Source organism: Rhinichthys klamathensis, unplaced genomic scaffold, assembly GCF_029890125.1.
Source record: "Rhinichthys klamathensis goyatoka isolate OS25496 unplaced genomic scaffold, OSU_Roscu_1.1 h1tg000407l_1, whole genome shotgun sequence".
Taxonomy (NCBI): Eukaryota; Metazoa; Chordata; class Actinopteri; order Cypriniformes; family Leuciscidae; genus Rhinichthys; species Rhinichthys klamathensis.
In genome coordinates, this window is record NW_026606908.1 from 1,286,300 (window position 1) to 1,307,298 (window position 20,999).

General features: G+C 36.6%; 1 protein-coding gene across 1 annotated transcript; it reads right to left on the bottom strand.

Annotated features, from left to right (window-relative positions):
- Positions 1-3,497: 3,497 nt before the first annotated feature.
- Positions 3,498-12,441, bottom strand: LOC130070506 (GTPase IMAP family member 8). Its single transcript, XM_056234922.1, has 6 exons — positions 11,828-12,441; positions 10,975-11,670; positions 9,746-9,863; positions 8,312-8,904; positions 5,710-6,447; positions 3,498-5,068 (listed from the first exon to the last, which is right to left on the bottom strand). The coding sequence occupies exons 1-5, from the start codon at positions 11,853-11,855 to the stop codon at positions 5,711-5,713; spliced, it is 2,172 nt and encodes a 723-aa protein (XP_056090897.1). The 5' UTR covers positions 11,856-12,441; the 3' UTR covers positions 3,498-5,068; position 5,710.
- Between the last annotated feature and the right edge of the window lie 8,558 nt (positions 12,442-20,999).

The window sequence follows — 20,999 nt, forward strand, 5'->3', positions numbered from 1 at the left end:
CTTGCCAGTCCCGTAACTGAGCCGTAAGTGCCAAAAGTGGCCCAGATTAGGTCCAAATCTGTCTGCTATCTGGGCGTCTGCATATGCATACTTCCCTACTATATAGTGGGCAAAAAACAGGCAAAAAGAAGAAGCAATTTAATACTTCAGGCGAGATTCTGAAGTATAGGCACTTTTGAGGCCGGGGGAGATGATTTGTAAATAGCAGTGAAACAACACAACTGACGCTGGTAGGTCACATGGCAATGACAACATCACGAATGTAGAATGTCTATATTATATTAATACCACACATATTCATACTATATAGAACGCACATTTGAACAGTTTCTTGAACAATTTCACTTCCTGACAGTTCTCTTTGCTATCTAAATAAAGGCACAAAAAAAACATGACGAAAAAAAAGTCATGAAGTAATTATTTATTAAAAAAAAGTTCCTACTTAGTGTACAATTTCGGGTAACACTTTAGAATAATGGTCCGTCATTGATAGGTAACTATGCATGAAATACTGCAGCACAAACGAGTACTAGCCTACTACATTAACACTTTAGCTACTACTAATAAATATGGAAACAAGTGTAACTATTTAGTAAATAATATCAAAGACTGAGATAGTTCCTTGTTAAGTAATCAATTACTGAATGAGATTGGACTCAACTCATAACTAACTATTACAAATTATAAAGCATTACAAATTAATTACTAATCACAACACTCAAATAATTAGTGATGCATTTTATGACTATATTCAGAGTAAAGACGATGATTGATAACGTCGTTAATGTTGTGGTTAATTAAAGCTGCAATATGTCCCCAAATCACTTGCACAGTGTGATATATTTCCCGCAGTTGTGTACTTACAATATCCCAAAAGTTCCCAAAGATTTTTAATTTCAGAGAAATTACAATTTTAAATAATGGCTCGTCCATGTTCACTTGTCGCCTGCCAATGACGTAATATCCGCGTTATCCCTGGTTTCTGCTCGTACTGCCATAGTAACCATGGCGACAGACGTGGACAACTGCTTTACTTCTAGCGGCACGCTCACGCTGTTGTTGTTTCGTTCAAACATTATGGACCATGGCAAGCAGATTTTGAGACAAAGGGAGAAGCAAAATGAGGATCAATATCAGCGGGGCGTTTTCGAGATGCCAAGAGATCCACGTCCATGACAAACTTCGACTTGACAGAGACACCACTCTTGCATGTACTTTATTAGACAGGTGAGCAAATGTACATAAAACTAATCAATGTTAAATAGCTCAACATGATGAAATATTAGAATATGATCAGTGTGTTATTCTAATGTTGATCTAGCTTACTGCTAGTTTCATACACAGACAAACTAACTCATAACTTTCAACACACTCAAATGCAGTTTAGTGTGATAGTGTAGGCCAAGTGAAACAGCGCTGCGTTACCTCACAAGTTTAATTTGTCTAATAAACTGACCTGTGTGAGTAATCCAGCACTTGCGGGTTGTTCGGTAGAATGAAATGTCCTTATTCCTTTATATCCGCGGGACTCGCGTGTGATATCTGTCTCTCATTAGCGATCGCAACCTGCTTCATACCACAGTCATGTTAAAAACATCAATGTATTCACTCATCCATAAACATTATTAGATCCATCAGCATGATATTAAGTTCCATAATTCCGCTTATGCGTCATCAACCTACGCCTTTGTTATTGTAAGAGGTTAGCGACCCCTAGCAGCGAAAAAAATTACATATTGTAGCTTTAATTGTTAATTCTTTATAATTTGTCATAGTTATTTGATAGTTATTAATGAGGCTAATCTCTTTCTGCAATTATTGATTACCTAATAAGGAACTATCTTAGTCCTAATTTTTATATTACTTACTGATTAGTTAAGCTTGTTTCCATATTAGTTAAAAGCTGAAGTGTTAATGTAGTACTACTCCTTTGTACTGCATTACTTCCTGCATAGTTACCAATTATTGATGGACCATTATTCTAAAGCGTTACCCCATTTTTTACGTAGCTACTGTGTTTATGAGTGTCATTGAATAATTCACTCAGCCGATTTATTCTACGAGACACGTGGAGCATTTATTAAATTTAAATTTTGCTTTGATTTTCATTTAGAAATATATTCATTGGCAGATGAAAAATCGAAAAATAAAGTGGCAAAATAGTTTAAAATGTAGGTTGTTTAATATTACCTTCTTGTTTGTTGAACTGTTTTGTTCTATACTATCAAACTCAGCAACACTTAGTGTTGATTGTTATTGAAAATGTCTGAAATTGATAAATGATGAGTTACATTACAATTATCCCTCCCCTTTCTCCTAGTTTCCATGTAGAACAGATGTACATTTATGTACGTCACATTTTTACCCCTTTTATTTCACTAGTTTCTTTTATCTATTCAGCCCTTTGTGCTGCCATTTTTAAGGAGACAAGAAAACTCTTGGTTCAAACCCCACTAAAGTCCTTAATACCAGCGTCACGACTAATGCTAAAAGTCTCTCAGCTCCTCTCTTCCCAATTCCTCCCACCAGGTGCTTCCTTTTAAGAGCAGCTTTGAGAGGAAGTCTTTACAGGATTAGTGTTCTCTGTTCAAACAGCCTGACACTTGCTGAGTAGTTTTCTGAATCTCTGTTTTGAGAATGTTCTAGAAAATTCACAGTGCTGACTACAGGATTACACAGAGACCCGTTCCAGCCAGGAGGAAGCGCACAGGTAAGCCATTCATGAGCACCACTGCACTGACAGTGTAAATGTCACTGGAAAACAGGTGCATTGTTTTTAACAGCATGAATATTTAAAAAAAGGTTTCAAAAGATGTAAAACAAAAGGTTAAAACAAAAGGTTTGTCAAGCACTACAGCATTGCTTTATATCTTTATAAATTATTTAATTCTTAAGCCGTCCCTTCAATGACAATGGCAAACTTGGATCTCTGCAATGACAGTAAAAGTTACATGCCTAATGCACATATTTACTGCAGGGATTACCTTTATGAAGAGATTTAATGCAAATGAAGCTATAGAAAGGGAATGGTACTCGCTCTTCTGAGTGAAATGACCCATATAGCAATTATTTTTATTTTAACTGCAAGGTCAAACCGTTCTGAACATTTAAAACTGTCATTATATAACATAAGTTACATCACTCAGTTCTTCCCTCATTTCTCAGAAACATATGGCTCTTTTTTCAAAAGATGAATGACAGAACAACCTCCTTTTATAATAAAATCGCATGCCTTCTAAAACTGTCATAACATATCCCCCTAACAATCAATCCAATATCTATCCGAAAGGGATGAATACCGTATCTGAGTTTTTAAAAAGAAGGCCACGGCAACTCATTTTAACAGGCCATTAAGAAAGAGGTCATACGAGCAATAAATTAGCCACATTTATAATGCTGACAAGTTTCATTCACACAATTGTGTCTCCAATACAAAGACACCATGTTCTGTAAAAAAAAATATAATGCACATGAGGCCACCCAGACATGTTTTTTCTTTCTGTCGAACACTTTATTTCAGAGAATGATTGCAGATTGTAATTTTTTTTTATTTGAAATAACATTCATGTGGATTTATATATGATTTATGGCATCATTAACTGCTAGAAATATTTAAGTTTCTTTACTGAAGGCAGCAGTCAGAATCCGTTATACTCGTATCTGTCTTGAATTCCATAGCAAATAAAACAGATTTCAACAGATATAGACAAAATGTGTTTCATTCACATTCAGAGCAGATGCCAGATTATTTTAAGCATACATTTTTTTGCAATACACTGACATGAAACAAAGTGAATACTGAGTAAATAAGTTGGCAGAATAATATGCAATTTTATTAAAAGAGAGTACATGAAAGCTGACAATTTTGAAAATGCATAAACAACCACAGAAGTGTGATCTACCAGCCACACATCGATCAAGCAAGGAGCCAAATATTATCAAGTGATGGAAGAACTATACACTAAAGTACTATATGTTTGATTAGAAGAACATCCTTTGACTTAATAATAATTTTAAAAGATACAGGAAGCATTTTCTCCACCTAGGACATTGATTTCATGACCACTTAGTGCCGCCATACATGATTATGGTATTAAACATGCCCTACCCTCTCATGGCTTTCCCATTTTAAACAATCCCTCCTAAATTCCAGTCCCCTGTAAAAGAAGCCTCAATTAATTATACAGTCTTAGTTGGCCTGAGTAAAGATGAAAACATGAATTATTCATGTGTAATTTCTTGAAACACTGTGTGTGAGTGTGAGGGAGAGAATATTTTGAAGGGCCAACTCAGCGTAAGACCAACTCCGTCGTCTATCGAGGCTTCATTCAGTCTCATTCTGTAACCTCGCTTTGTTCCCCTTTCATCTCCATCCTCTTCCTTGACATTTCTCAGCTTTGCCCTTTTCAGTTTCTCCATTTTTCAAATTTTCCTTGTCATCATTTCTGTTACCTCTCTGTTCATCCTTTAGCATGAGACTATCTCTGTAACCAGTCCTTTTGTTTTATTAGATACATTGTGATTAAAAGAAAATTAGGTCATTCCAAGGCCAGTCTGAATACAGTTACAGTACAGAAAATGCTCCAACTTATGGTCTTTGCTGTGATTAATAGAATTGTTTACCTAAATGAAAATTCTGGCATTATTTGTTATATGTCATTTCAAACATCTATGCTGTTATTTTCTCTTTGGAATACAAAAGGTGAAATAAAATAATTTTAAAAAACGCCATAAAATTAGTCCAATTCAATAGCAATACAACAAAACACAAACCTTATTTTAAGGTCCAGAAATACCAATGAAGATGGACTGAGTTGTCCGTGGATGAATAGTCCAGAGAGTTCACAGTCCTTGGGCAAAAAATATACCTTAGAGCGGCAATAGCTACTTCAGGGAGTTTAGATGACAAAAGATGAAAACAACTCACACTGACTGTATCTGTACGGGTGAATATGAGTCAAAAACAAACATCCTTCCAGTGGTGAATGATGAACTGCAGTATCAAAGCCTTTGGCTGTAAGAGGTGTTGTTGTCTAAAATCTGCCTCATCTGATGACATTCACTTCATCTGCAGAAACAAGAGCCTTACAGTGATTAAAGCGTCATTGTTAGAAACAGTAACTTGCATTAGCATTGCTTTCTCTTGCCGGGCTTCCCCTTGGATGTTGTTTGTCATTTATTTATTTTGTTTGTTTGTTTTAAAAAAAAAATGTGTTGAGGCATCTCGTTTGCATATTCCTCCTGAATGTGTGCCACTTTGCTCAAAGCAATGTGTTGTGCAAATGTATCAAATTTTAATATTATTGACACCAAGGGGTCCGTGCATTATGAGAGTAAAGATATGGCAACGGATTTCCTGATGAATACATTTCCACATTTCTACATTTTTTAAAAAACAGAACCTAGTGCCCTCTACATATTTCAGATATATATTGCACGCTTGAAAATTTTAAAATAGAAATGTCACCATATGTTTCATTGTAAAAAGAATATATTGCAAAATATTACTTTTGCACAAGTCTTTGTGAAATATAAATGCAAGAAAACTGAAAATATTAGAAAATTGAAAAAAATCAAGTATACTCTGAAAATAATAACAATAATAATAACTTGTTTTAAGGATGTTTTGATATTTCTACTGAAAAACAAAACCATTGATTATGAAAATGATTTCCACAATTTTGTAACTTTCCCCTCTCAAATTCACACCTCATATTGCTGTTGTCCATCTCCAAGCTGTCGACTCTAAGAAGACTTCATTTTCTTCACTGTCATCAAATTCATCTTCCTCTCCTCGTCCCTGCATCTTCAGTCTGGTGTTTGCTCTGTCTTCCTCCTCCACCTGCACCTGCATGTCCATGTCATCACACCCTCTGTTTGCTGCAATCATCTCCTGTATCTTTTCCAGCAGCTCTCTGACCTGGTGGCTCTCACCCCTGGCCTTATTATTAAAAACATGATACCTGTTTCCACATCTGTCAACAAGCCACTGCAGGGCTGTCCCTTCACATTCAATGTGCTGCTCAATGGCTCTGTCTCCAAGCAGGTCTCCAAAAGTGAACAGAACTATACTGTGATCCCAAAACGTGGAGCCCAAAAGCCTCAAATGGTCCACCATCGCCTTCCGCTCCTGCTCTTTAAATGAACAGTCGACGCGAACGACCAAAATGAAAGCTACCGGACCAGAAGTGGATAGAGATACACTCTGTGAGATTTCATCTTTATTCAGTTCAGGAGTTTGTTCTATGGGCAGATGCTTCCACCAGCCAGGGGTGTCTATGATGTTGACCTGCTGTCCTCCAACCTCTCCATGTCTCTGAACACACCGGGCTGTTCTTCTTGATCCAAACACCTGCTGGCCGAGGATAGAGTTCCCTGTTGAACTCTTCCCAGATTCTCCATAACCCAGAAGCACAAGACACAATTCTGAGAAATTCTTTCCAATATCTAGAAAAAGACATGGAAATCAACTGATTACGAATTGATCTTCAATAAAAGCAATAAAATGGTTGGTTGATGTTTTGATGTTTGACCATTCATGGCTATTGACATTGAGCTGTGGTGCTCATGCGAGTGATATGGGTTTGAACTCGCCCTACAACATTTACCAATCCAATTCCTCCTCTTGTTTCCTTTTAATTTCCTGTCACTTCATGTCTGTCCAATACAAGATTCAAACACAATAAAGTAAAAAATATTCATTCAAGGACTTTTCAGAATTTTGTTTTGATAACAAATATTTCCTTGAGGAATATGATTGTAATGTCAAGTGTTTTGTAAAATGAGTTTTTCCCCAACAAGATTTGGCTTTGTGCTAATATAAACAAAACTATATACATTACTTATAACTTATAACAAAACTATATACAGACTGAACTTTAAAAGCTCTGCAGAATAAATAATGCATCTGGAATGACACAGCGCTTCTATGATGCACACTGAACACCGAGCAGACACGGTGACGCCAAAAACATTCTCATCACAATTAAACATGGTTTTTCAAAGATAAACTGAGACCATAAAAAAGCCACAAAAGAATAAACTCAATTTGCAATTTGAACTCTGTAAACCTCCTCCTCCACCACCACCACAATATGTTATGTACTGAAATACTTTCAACCTGAGTAGCTCTTATCTTCCTCTGAATCCTCCCTTTGTCTTTTTCCTTTTTCAGATGTATTTTGCTGTCAGTTGTGCAGAAAGATTCATGTGCTAGATGTACCTAAAGGTGTGTGTAGAGTTTCGCAAATGCAGTGGAAACATCAACATCAACAATTACTTGTGTTTATGCAATAAAAATGTTTATAGTCGTTTCATTTTTTTCCCTTTCATTTTACTTTTCTCCCTTATCTTTTTTTGTTTGCAGCACTTTAGGTCCATTTCTGTTGCTTTTAAATGTACTGCTCTATGAAGTAAACTTCGACTTACCTTGACTAGAAGCATTCAGTAAAATCAAATGGTCAAAAGTATTCCCTAATCAAAAGTATTCCCTTTATAAAATTTGTTAAGAAGTATGACTGCGAACAAATTCCTGATGCAAGATTTAATTTTTTATTTGTAAACAATCACAATGTAATGATAACTGTAACTGCAATTTTCCCTCGCAAAGACGTTTTGCGTTCCCACCGAAAATAAGTTTTTTTTGCGAGGGAATGCAAAGTTTCTCGGGGGAACGCAAATGATTTAAAAAAAAAATTCTCCCATCCCAAATATTTTCCACCATCACGTCCCTTTAGGGGCTCCGTACATCTGTGCATGTTATTTAAAAAATGTTTTATTTTTTTATTTTATTTTAATAGAAAATATGACTTTTTTTTTCCATTGCAATGACTTAAGGCCCGTTCACACCAAGCACGATAACTATAAAGATAACGATAAAGATATAATTCTAAAAATCGTTCTCCATATTAAAGAATAACAGAGTTCACACCACAACTATAACGATAAAGATATGAGGAACGATATCGTTGGGATCACTTTCAGAACGATTTTTTTCCAGCTGCCGAACGATAAAACACTGACAGCCAATCAGAATCCATTCTAATTTAAAGGTCTACTTTGAAACCGCAGCGCGGGCGCGCGCGTGCTTGGAATAAAAAGACGGTTATCAGTCGTTGGTGTTGACGCATATATAGTTATCTTTATCGTTATCTTTATAGTTATCGTGCTTGGTGTGAACGGGCCTTAAGTCTTCATGCGCTATTTGTTGATGATGTATGAGCTATTTTGTCTCATTGGATATTGTGTTTTACTCTGAACTTCATGTTGACTTTAACAACATGCATTCAAAAGTGCAAAACCAGTATCTTACCTTTCATTGCAGTCTTCATCTTCCTCATCTGTCTTTGTTTCTTTGCTCGTGCTTTTGCTTTCTTTTCAGCTGCTTTCCATTTCTGCTTCACTTCCTTTAGAGTCTTAGGGTCAATTTCATAATAATGGCCCCTATTTTGTGCCACCATCTTTTCTATCTTCTCCAGCAGGTTTGTGACCTGACTGCCGTCATCCCAGTTCTCATTGTTGAGGACATGATATCTGTTTCCACATTTCTCAATTAGCCACTGTAGAGCCTCCCCTTCACTCTCAATGAACTCCTCTACAGTCACGTCCCCCAGACAATCTCCATGGGTGAACAGCACTATGGTATGAGCCCACACTCTCTCTCCAAGAAGCTCCATGTGCTCCGCCACTGATTCCTTCTCTTCTGGTGTGAATGACATGTCTACACGTAGGGTCAGCAGAAGCACGTGTGGTCCTGGTGGACATAGAGACACACTGAATAAAAGTTCCTCTTTATCCAGTTCAGGAGTATCAATCACAGGGAGAGACTTCCACCATCCCGGGGTGTCCACTACAGTCACATTTCTCCCGTTCACATCGCCTTGTCTTCTCACACAAGTGGTGGTTCTCTTAAGCCGCGTTTCCACCGCAATTGCCCGGAACAATTTGTCCCAGGAACTTTTTTCCCAGGAACTTTTTTTGCCCCAGACCGGTAGCTTTCTGCGTTTACATCGCGGTCTAAAGTACCGGGTAAACTGCGCGCGACTGCTCATTGCTTGCTTGTGACGGACAGTAGACTGTAAAAGACAGTAATCAGTTTTGAGCGCCACATTTATAATAAATATGGAAGAGATTCACACTGTGCTGCAGTTGTTTGAGATGTATTGGTTTACTAACCAGGTAATTAACAAAACGGCAGAAAAGAGACGAGCACTGATACTAAAGCGTGTTCAGAAAGCTCGTAATGCTAACGTTAGATCTAAAATTAGACAGCGTATGTTATCAGCTATTGCGGACATTGACCGTGAGAAGGCTGGGACGAACGCGCAGAAAATTTCTCTTCCGCAAATACGCTTAATAAAGCCTGAATCTCGTCGTCGGTCCAGCTGCCTTTTTTATTTTTATTAAATTCCATATTTGCAGACAGACAACTCTTACTGCATGGAACTTCATTACTGCATGAAGCCACGAACTGCAATAGATTCTAAAAATTCCGGTTAAAATAAAATGCTGCGCGGAGTTATCCAATCATAATGCGGCGTGAACACAACCAATCAGCATGTTCAGCGCACAAGCCCCACCCGCGAAAGTTCCTGAACTTTGAAAAAGTACTACCTCGCGAGCAGGGACTTTCGGAGGGGGAAATATCTACCCGGAACTTCATTTAGACCCTGGTTCCTGCGGTGTAAACACACCGAGTACCAGGCCAAAGTTCCTAGTTCCTGGGCAAAGTTCCTGCGGTGGAAACGCGGCTCTAGAGATGAACGATGCCATACTCAAAATGGTGTTTCCAGCTGAACTCTTCCCAGCTCTTCGGAAACCTAACACTATCATCCTCATCTTAGAAATGTGGACGTGCTTGTGACCTGGTTAAAAAGCAAGATCAATTAACCACAAATATCAACATTTTCTGTATAAACTGAGATTAAAGGGATAGTTCACCCAAAAATTACAATTCTGTTATCATTTACTCACCCTCAAGTCATTCCAAACACAAAAGAACGACAAAAGGAGAATTTTACCATTCACTGTAGCTCTCAAATCAAACATGGTGTCATTAGACAAGTTGCGTCAATAGAAGTGAGAACAAAAAGATATTGTTCTTATTTCTTTTTTTGTATCGCATAATATATGCAGAATTTGAAAACTACACACAAAGTTTGAGTACTGTAATTTGATTTATTTGACTTCAGACACAAATCACACTGAACATTTTCAAGATGATGTGTTTTTGTCATTTTTGAGCTTGACAGGCCCAGGTCTCATTCACCCCCCATTAAATGGGGGAAAAACAACCAGGATACTAAGATTTAAGGATTAAGGATTTAAAATTGATCCTTTTGTATTGCATGGTGGGAAAAAAATATCACACAGATTTGGCTCGACATGAGGATGAGTGAATAATGACAGAATTGTAATTTTTGAGAGAATTGTCCCTTTAAAAATGGTTCGGATTCATGAAACATTTTTAAGAATACATTTCTGTTTAACTGCTTATTTTCTAACTTTAAAAAAAAAGAAGTAAAGAATATTTTCTATTGCCAAAAAAAATTCTTAAGAATGTTCTTAAGACAAAGCTTTATGTTCTTAAGAAAATTTTTCAAGAATTGCACCTCTGTCATTTATCCAGAAAAAAATCTGTCATAATTTACTCACAAAAAGTATTCTCGTCACTTCATAACATTACATTTGAACCACTGTAGTCACATGGACTATTTTAACAATGTCTTTACTACCTTTCTGTGCCTTGAAAGTTGCAATGACGTTGCTGTCTATGGAGGGATCAGAAAGCTCTCGGAATTCATAAAAAATATCTCAATTTGTGTTCCGAAGATGAACTTACGGGTCTTACGGGTTTGGATCGACATGAGGGTGAGTAATTAATGACAGAAATTTCATTTTTGGGTGAACTAACCCTGAATGTTAACCTTGAACCCTAAATGTTTTAACTTTGGGAATCTGGCCCCTGGTTCTTACCCTGCCGTACAAGCGGAGTCCCCCATTGTTCTTGTACCATCTTCCTCCTCTGGTTTGCTCTCATGTATCTCTTCGTCATCATTCCTTCTACCTCATGCAACCTGTCCATTTCAAAAAGACAGCTGCCGTTCCCCACGACCATCGCGTCTATTTTCTCCAGAAGCCCTGTAAGCTGCGTGCCAGTAGCTCTCTCAGTGTTAAGAACATGATATCTGTGTCCACATTTCTCCACTAGCCAGAGCAGAAGAGACTCCCCTTCACTTCCAATGTGCTTTCCTAGAACTTGTTCCTGTAGCTGGTCTCTATACGTGAACACAACTATAGTGTGATTCCAGACTCTCTCGCTCAGAAGCTCCAGGTGTTCCTGCGCCGACCTCCTGTGTTTTTCTTTGAATAAAGCGTCGACACGTATGACCAGCAGAATCGCATGGGGCCCAGGAGGACAATGAGCCACGCTAAGCACAATCTCTTGTTTCTGAAATTCAGGGGTTTCTTTTACAAGGTAGTTCTTCCACCAGCCTGGCGTATCAACTACAATGACCTGCCTTCCGGCAAAATCTCCATGCATCTTCACACACTGGGCCGTTCTCCTTAGATGAGGTTCTGCATGACCTGTTATTAGGTTTGCCAAAGAGGTTTTCCCTGCTGCTCTGTTTCCCAATAGCACAATCCTCAAATCAAAGAGAAACTGGACTCCTGCCAATAAGAGACAATACCTTCCTAATATCAAAAACATGATTTCTTGTTCCCTGCTGTCTATGGATAGAGATCGATTGAACTTAGATTTGAATCTTTCTTAAATATGAAATCAGAAAAGCACCAAGAATTTAAATATGTGAATCAGGGAACTTACCAAAGTCACTTGCTTCAGATGTAGCCATTGCTGCACTTTCTTATTCATTACCCTCCCTAAAATATTTAGAAATAATGTCACTTTTGGTTTGAATTAGTTACCGCACCATTTAAATGATACAAGAAGGTTAATAAAATGACTTCTGTCTTCAACTTTGTATTAATGTGTTTTTGTGGCACCAAGATCAAGCTAATGGATTATGCTTTTAAAATGACAAGATTACCACCCCATACATTTACAGCACTTTTCAACAAGCTTTTAGAAGCCATTAGCTATCTGTGAAAAAACGAATAAGTGAGGTGAAAGGAAAAAGGGTTTTACCTTTGTTCTCATCACAGCAGAAGAGCTGACAGTGAAATGAGGAATATTATCCTTGTGTCCACAACAAATATGAACAAAACTGGTTAGTCTGGCTGAACAAGTGACTCAAGACTTTTATAGATTCTTATCAGAAGGGGCTGTCTCCATTACATTGAACAATTTAGGTCTTTCTATTAAAAGCCCATTGTACATATCCATCCTGCCTATTGTACTGCATTTGTGATCATAATGGCCAGAGCATGTATGAGTGAAATATTTGGATTATTTGATTAGTGACAAGGAAATAGAGTAGAATCTTAAATTAATATTATTAATTTCAACGTGTCTTTTTGTTTTACATTTTGAGTCCTAGATTTTCAATTAAATATCTAGTGTTACCACATTGAAAAGCTGGAATTAAAAATGTTTTTTGAAAGGATTTTGAAAATATTTTAAATTATTTTAAAGAAACATTAATACAATGAATATATATTCACATATTTGCACATGTATTATGCTCATTTAGATGGATTCATCTAAGCCTAATTGTTACGTCCTATGTTATTATTTGTTTGGTGTTGTTGTTTGTTTCCTTCTCCTTTTCTTTCTCCTCTTTACTTTCACTCTTAGCAGGACGATGCGGTTACCTGATTGGTCCATCCATCTGCCAGTCATAGAAACGCTCGGTGATGATGCAACGCGGCTCCACCAATGAGGGCGCACTGGGCCTATAAAGAGTGCACCTGTGTGGGAAGCGGGAGATTCCACTTTGATTTGTTTGAGACGCATATTTGCCCTGTACCAATTTAGTGTTTGAGAAATTGTGTTCTTTGAGAACTTAGAAGCCCATTTGGGTCGTCTTTTCTCTTGAGTAGTGTGCCGTTGGTCGGGTTGTGAAACTTGTTATTTAACGGGGCAGAGAAAAGAACAGGTGAGATATCACGTGATATACATATGCTACACTGAGGGATCAATCGTGTATAGAACACTAGTTTAGCGACACGTGCCATCTTTTGTATTTTTCGTTTTGCAGTAAGAGCAGGTTATGTAGATCTCTGACGCTGAAGATCTTTCGTTTTTCTTTGATAAATTTCAATTTAGTTAGATTATAAATTGTTTTGTTTATAATTAGCCAGACGTGGTTTTGGTTTTGTTTCTTTCTTTGATTTGGCACTGTCTAGTTCTTTTCTCTGTACCTCTTTCTTTTGTGAACTTTTGCTTTGTATGATTTGTATCTAAATGGTACACTTATTTAATTAATTATCTAGAGGTATTCTTTACACCTTGCTTCTCATAATAAATCCTCAATATACTTCAATGAGACCGGTTTGTGTGAGATCTTTTTCCAGTACACGTTCAGTATTTTAATGTTGCACGCTTTATTCTCCCTAGACTTAAAAGGGTTTGTAACACTAATGTCATATCCATCCTGGCCATTTTAATGAATTTGTGATGGCCAATACAATATGTACAATGTGTACAGTGTGAACAGTGGGGTGCAAAAGTCTGAGTGAATTATTTTGATTATTTGATAGAGAAAATAGAGTAGAATCTTAAATGTATCTTATTTATTTTCTTAAAAGTATCTTATACAAGTGTCTTTTATTACCACTTTTATTAGGTACACCTTGTTAGTACCAGGTTAGAACCACTTTTGCCTTCAGAACTACCTTAATGCTTCGTGGCAGAGATTTAACAAGGTGCTGGAAACATTCATAATAGATTTTAGTCCAGATTTCAGTTAAATCGCTACTTTTTCAAAAATGAATCGCTACTTTTCGAAAGTAGTGAATCGCTACTTTTTCAAAAATGAATCGCTACTTTTTCAAAAATGAATCGCTACTTTTTCAAAAGTGAATCACTACTTTTTCAAAAATGAATCGCTACTTTTTTAAAAGTGAATCCATACTTTTTCGAAAGTGAATCCATACTTTTTCGAAAAGAATCGATTTTTTTTTCAAAAAAAGAATCGCTACTTTTTCAAAAAAGAATCGCTACTTTTTCAAAAAGAATCGCTACTTTTTCAAAAATGAATCGCTACTTTTTCAAAAATGAATTGATACTTTTTCAAAAATGACACTACTTTTTGAAGTGAATCGCTACTTTTTCAAAAGTGAATCGCTACTTTTCGAAAGTAGTGAATCGCTGCTTTTTCAAAAATGAATCGCTACTTTTTCGAAAAGAATCGATTTTTTTTTCAAAAAAAGAATTGCTACTTTTTCATAAAAGAATAGCTACTTTTTCAAAAAGAATCACTACTTTTTCAAAAATGAATCGCTACTTTTTCAAAAATGAATCGCTACTTTTTCAAAAGTGAATCACTACTTCTTCAAAAATGAATCGATACTTTTTCAAAAATGAATCGCTACTTTTTCAAAAGTAGTGAATCTATACTTTTTCGAAAGTGAATCCATACTTTTTCGAAAAGAATCGATTTTTTTCAAAAAAAAGAATCGCTACTTTTTCAAAAAAGAATCGCTACTTTTTCAAAAAGAATCGCTACTTTTTCAAAAATGAATCTCTACTTTTTCAAAAAGAATCGCTACTTTTTCAAAAATGAATCTCTACTTTTTCAAAAATGAATCGCTACTTTTTCAAAAATGACTCGCTACTTTTTCAAGTGAATCGCTACTTTTTCAAAAGTGAATTGCTACTTTTCGAAAGTAGTGAATCGCTGCTTTTTCAAAAATGAATCGCTACTTTTTCGAAAAGAATCGATTTTTTTTTCAAAAAAAGAATAGCTACTTTTTCAAAAAAGAATAGCTACTTTTTCAAAAAGAATCACTACTTTTTCAAAAAAGAATAGCTACTTTTTCAAAAATGAATCGCTACTTTTTCAAAAGTGAATCACTACTTTTTCAAAAATGAATCGCTACTTTTTCAAAAGTGAATCACTACTTTTTCAAAAATGAATCGCTACTTTTTCAAAAATGAATCGCTACTTTTTCAAAAGTGAATCGCTACTTTTTCAAAAAAGAATCGCTACTTTTTCAAAAGTGAATCGATACTTCAATCGATACATTTATTACAGTGTTATTATACAACAAATGTATAATAACACTGTAATAAATGTATAACTACATTGTAATAAACGTATAATTACATTGTAAGAAACGTCTAATTACATTGTAATAAATGTATAATAACACTGTAATAAATGTATAATTACATTGTAATAAACGTATAATTACATTGTAATAAACAAATAATTACATTATTAAAAAAAAAATTTCAAAAGTGAATTGCTACTTTTTCAAAAAGAATAGCTACTTTTTCAAAAAGAATCACTACTTTTTCAAAAAGAATCGCTACTTTTTTCAAAAAGAAACGCTATTTTTTTAAAGAATCGCTATTTTTTCAAAAAGAATCGCTACTTTTTTTAAAAATGAATCGCTAATTTTTCAAATGTGAATCGCTACTTTTTCAAAAAGAATAGCTACTTTTCCAAAAATGAATCGCTTCAAAAGTGAATCGATTCTTTTTCAAAAAAGAATCGCTACTTTTTTGAAAGTGAATCGATACTTTTTCAAAAAAGAATCGCTATTTCATAAAGAATAGCTACTTTTCAAAAAGAATCGCTACTTTTTAAAAAGAATCGCTATTTTTTTTTAAAAGAATCGCTACTTTTTCAAAAAGAACAATGTAACAAAATAATAATGTAACAAATGTATAATAATAATAATAATGTAACAAATGTATAATAATGTAATAAATGTATAACTACATTGTAATAAATGTATAATTACATTGTAATAAACGTATAATTACATTGTAATAAATGTATAATTACAACCTTGAGATGAATCGCTACATTTCTCGAAAAGAATCGCTACTTTTTTACTTCAGAAGTAAACAGTGTAGCTGACTTAAGGGGGTCGCACACCGGACGAGAAGCGCAGCGCAGCGCCACGCCGCGCCACGTCTAGGACAACTCCAGGTATCGCACACCGGACGCGCACATTCTATTCGAGCGAGCTCAATTTTGAATCAACTCCTGGTAGAAGAGCTGCACGATGTGAGCTTTAACTTGATTTTTTTTTTTTTTTTTTTTAATTGAATAATAGCTGATGTTTGAACGTTAATCAAGTAAAAGTGTCTATCACGTTAAGTCTGTTATTTTGTTGTAACGTTATCCGTTGTCTAGGCAAATATGTCACATGATACAATAGTATTTATTTAGCTAGCGTTTAGCTAACCCGAGTGAAAACAGCACAGGGTGAAGCCATGTACATTACCGACGATTTGAGACAAATAAATGTACATTTACTATAAAACTATGCAAATGGCGCTCTGTGGCGCGGCAGGGTTTTGAACAAGGTCCTGAGCCGTAGCTGGGCGCCGCGGACAGACGCAGAATGGCGCCGCCGGTGTGTGTACACTCATAGAGAATAATGTGTTAGAATTTAAAAGATGTGGCGCTGCGCGACGCGGCGCTGAGCTTCTCGTCCGGTGTGCGACCCCCTTTAATGTTTAGCTGACAGAATGTTTAATTTTAAACCACAACTTCAATGTGCGCTTCTTTTACAGAAATATTTAACGATATCTTTTTCATTTCTAATCCAAACAATGTCAAACTCGGCACTGCACTTACTCATGCCCGTAGCAAGTTTGAAATCCATCGGACTAATGGTTCAAGAGATATTCGATTAACAGACAGACAGACACACAGACAGACGTTCCTGTATAGATTCTCAATTGGTACAAAGGGGCCTTATCAGACCAGGCAATGTTTTTCCAATCTTCTATTGTCCAATTTTGGTGGGCCTGTATGAATAGCCTCAGTCAGCCTCAGGAGTGGCACTGGTGTGTCTTCTGTTGCTGTAGCCCATCTGCTTCAAGGCTCGATGTGTTATGCGTTCAGACTTAGAGATGCTCTTCTGCAGACCTCAGTTGTAATGCGTGGTTATTTGAGTTTATGTTGCCTTTCTATCAGCTCAAACCAGCCTGGCCATTCTCCTCTGACCTCTGGCATCAACAAAGCATTTTTGCCCACAGAACTGCCGCTCACTGGATATTTTTTCTTTTTTGGACCATTCTCTGTAAACCCTAGATATGGTTGTGCGTTAAAATCCCAGTAGATCAGCAGTTTCTGAAATACTCAGGCCAGCCTGTCTGGCACCAATACCATGGCATGTTCAAAGTTACTTGAATCACCTTTCTTCCCCATTCTGATGCTCAGTTTGAACTTCAGCAGATTGTCTTGACCATGTCACATGCCTATATGCATAGAGTTGCTGCCATGTGATTGATTGATTATTAGGTATTTGTGTAAACACTTATGGCAACATGAATGGCAACATATTTAGTGGTCATTTAATGGTCTTAACCATTTTCACGAGTAGTGTCTCCCAGTTTGTTTGAGTTTAATGTGAGACCAAATATTCACTTATAGGGTTCAAATCTGGACTCTGACCAGTGACCAGGCCAAAACATGAGCCTGATGGACTTGTTCTCAAGCCACTTGGTTGTCTTTCCAATTTCCCATATTCTGCCAAAAACTTCATTGTTTTTCTGAGATGACAATGTGCATTTGCTTAAAATTGTGCTAATTTCCTGACCAATAATATGTGGTTAAGACAAAGCCTATAGTGTTTCGCCATTTCGTGTTTGGCGCTTTTTGCCTAGGAGTGTATATGTTAAATAAAATGCTGTTTACACCACGAAACTGTGCAAATAAATGAAATATTGCAAGGAATGTCTGCACACTTACATGTGCCAGTGCTCAAACAAGTGCCTTCAAATGAAAAAGGAGTTTTACACTCTTCCTTGACATAGATCACAAAAGATGAATAGATATGTTAGACAGAAAAGAGAATAGGAGAAATGAGCAGAGGTTGTGCGAGGGATGACTCATGGACAGTGTCAGAGAGTGCTTGTCTTGTTTTGATGTACAATACAGACGCCTGAGATCAGTCAGGGACAGATATGGCCGTATCAGATTTCACAGAACTAGAGGGCCAATGCAGAAATTGCTTATAACCTTGAAAAGACAGACCTTGAGAGAGAGAAAGAGAGAATTATAGTGCAAATAAACCGTATAGTGCATCCTTTGACAGCACTCTGGATAAAAAAGGTTTTAAAATGTCGCAAAAATGAGAAAGCTTCGTGCAGATTCACAACACTATTCTTTTGCAGACTTGGCCCGACAACTTTTTATGTAAATATGAGATTTGCATGAGTTTTATCAAATTTTCCTATCAAATTACAGATGATAAATATGGTCTCAGAGGTCCCCTTCAGTCTATAAATCTAATTAGCACTTCTGCACTCTCAGCCACACAGGACAGACGTTTAGTTTGAAACAGAAGATCTGAGCCTTTGTTTTTCAGTCAGTACAAGCCATTAAAGTTGCATTTAGCTCATACATCATTATCACTGTTATCTGCATCTCTCAGTGGAGGATTACTCCTAGTAAAACATGAAAAGTGAAGGTTAAGAACACAATAACAGAGATTAGAATCGTTCCTTATCTCTGAGGAACTTGCCGGCTTAAACAGAGCTAACCTGCTACTTATATGCCTGTGTATCAGGTAATTGGAAAGTTCTGCTCGGCTGGAACCTGCGCCGCCTCCAGTGATGTTGGTCACACTCTTTCCTCTCTTGTTCTGTAAGGGAATAAAGCCTCTGTGGGTGCGCAGCCTGAGCCCCGATAAGGAGAATGTTAGGAGGGCCAGTGATGGTACTCGGATTATACTTCCACAATCCCTCCATCTAGATTTATCTGAGGACAAACTGCCTAGAAAACTTCTCCAAAGCCATAGCATCTTTTTTGTTCAAGTTCTTAGGATTGGAATATGCCAAAGGCTAATCTGTGCCAGGATCTCTTTGCGGCGAGATTATTTTCCCACACGGATGAATGTGAATTATTCAAAGAGATGAGGCAGATTATTTGGGAGGGAGACTGGTTGACATGCACTTTAAATTCAGCTGTGTGCCGTAAGTTTATTTAAATTCAGTGATTTTGCAGCCACCGTTGCCATCGGCTTGCTGAATTGAACTAAAGAAGAGCTGATCTAAATTTACCATCAACTCCCAGCTAGAAACAAAAGCCCGTTCTCTTGAAAACAAAAGCAGTTTTTTGTAAAATGAAAAACTTGAGGCAATGAATAAGCAACAGCAACATAATCATTTGATTGTGGATACTGAAGAGTGAAAATCTGTTTGCAACAAAACAAAGAATCTCTCTCAACGGTTTTTGCTTAACAAGAGTACCTTCATTAATTCGATTTTTGCTCCCTCCCTTCATCCTCATGCCTTCCAGGAGTAAAGACGAAGCCATTGCTGTCTTTGATAGAGCCCTTCTGTAATTAAAAAATAATGCTTACATCCGCTACTTCAACTTAAAATAGAAGATATCACTGAGAATAAAATATTTAAGGTCCATACAGTAACATCTTATCTACACAGGCCCCATTCCTCTTAGCAAAAACATTAATTACCTATACAGTGTATAATTGAGTTCTATAAAGCGTTATGAAGAACTTTTGCGCTTTAATGCAGTTCTGCTGTTAACAAATGAGCTGCACGTTCATTTAGTTCCAGAAAAAAACTGTAATTAGCATATTAGGCTGTGCAGTCAGTACACCCTATAGTACGCCATAACAGAGTTTCTGACACATACCCAAAAATATCTCCTATTCCAGCTGAGCTCTCATTAGTCACTGGAGTTGTTATTAATGTGCTTCAGCCTTTCTACTCAATCCTCCATATAACCCGCGGCTGTAGAGTGATGGTGACGAGTAACAGGGAAAACTACACATGCACTTTCCATGAATATGATACAAACTAAATAAATAAATTATTTTTCTTAACAAATGGTGCTTAAAGGGATAGTTCACCTAAAAAATCAAACTCTGTCATCATGAAACGAAGCCAGTTGTTCCAAAATTGTATGACTTTCTTCTGTGGAACATGAAAGAAGATATTTTGAGAAATGAAGAGTGTTTTGTCCATGGGCAACAAAATGGTATAGTTAACATATCCTCTTCCTTCCTAAAAGAGGATCCTTTTTATCCTCTTTTAAATTTTATTTCAGATGATCTGTTTTATTTTGTATTCATTTATATTTCAGATTTATAATTCAGATTTTACCAAATTTTTGAACCCAGATTTTTGTGAAAACTATACTAGAATGGGTAACAGCTGCAAATCTAAACTAAACGAAGATGTGATAAATTTCCCATACGATATAATATATATTTCCCTTAAACTGACTTTTCTGTATCAACTAAACTAGCTACTTTTCATGCTAGGTAAAATTTGATGTGAAATAACACATTATCAAACATATCTAACAGGTCAGGTGTTGTGCCTCTACTGCTTTTATAAGTCACCTGAGCTTAGATGAACGATTTTAATAGTAGTCCTGCCATTGACACTTTCACTTTACAGCCCTATTTCATAATGCAATTTAACATGTTCTCAATGTTCTTCCTCACACTGCTCTCCCCGGTGGAAAGCGCTTTCCCATCTTAAGTGCCTTTCCATTATTCTAAAAGCCCAAGTGTAAAATCGACCCGTGGATGAATGAGGGGACGAGTCAACAAAACAAGAGAACTCAGGGAAACATATCACCCATAAGGCATAGCACGCCACTAAAAAACATACAATTGACAGGAAAGCTGCTGCAAAGTGAGAATTAATTTGTTCAGTGATGACAACCGAATGTACAGACATACACGACAGCTGGTTTTGTCTGATTCAAGTGTGCACCACTTTCATTGCACATAGTGTCACGGTCCAAAAGTGATGATTCAAATGGCAATTTAAGCTTTGTATTGCCAAATCCAAAGGGTAAATGGAGCCTTTATAATTGAAATCATGACCAGCACAAGGCTTGATCTTGACCCTCAGGAAGACTCTTCACTCTAAA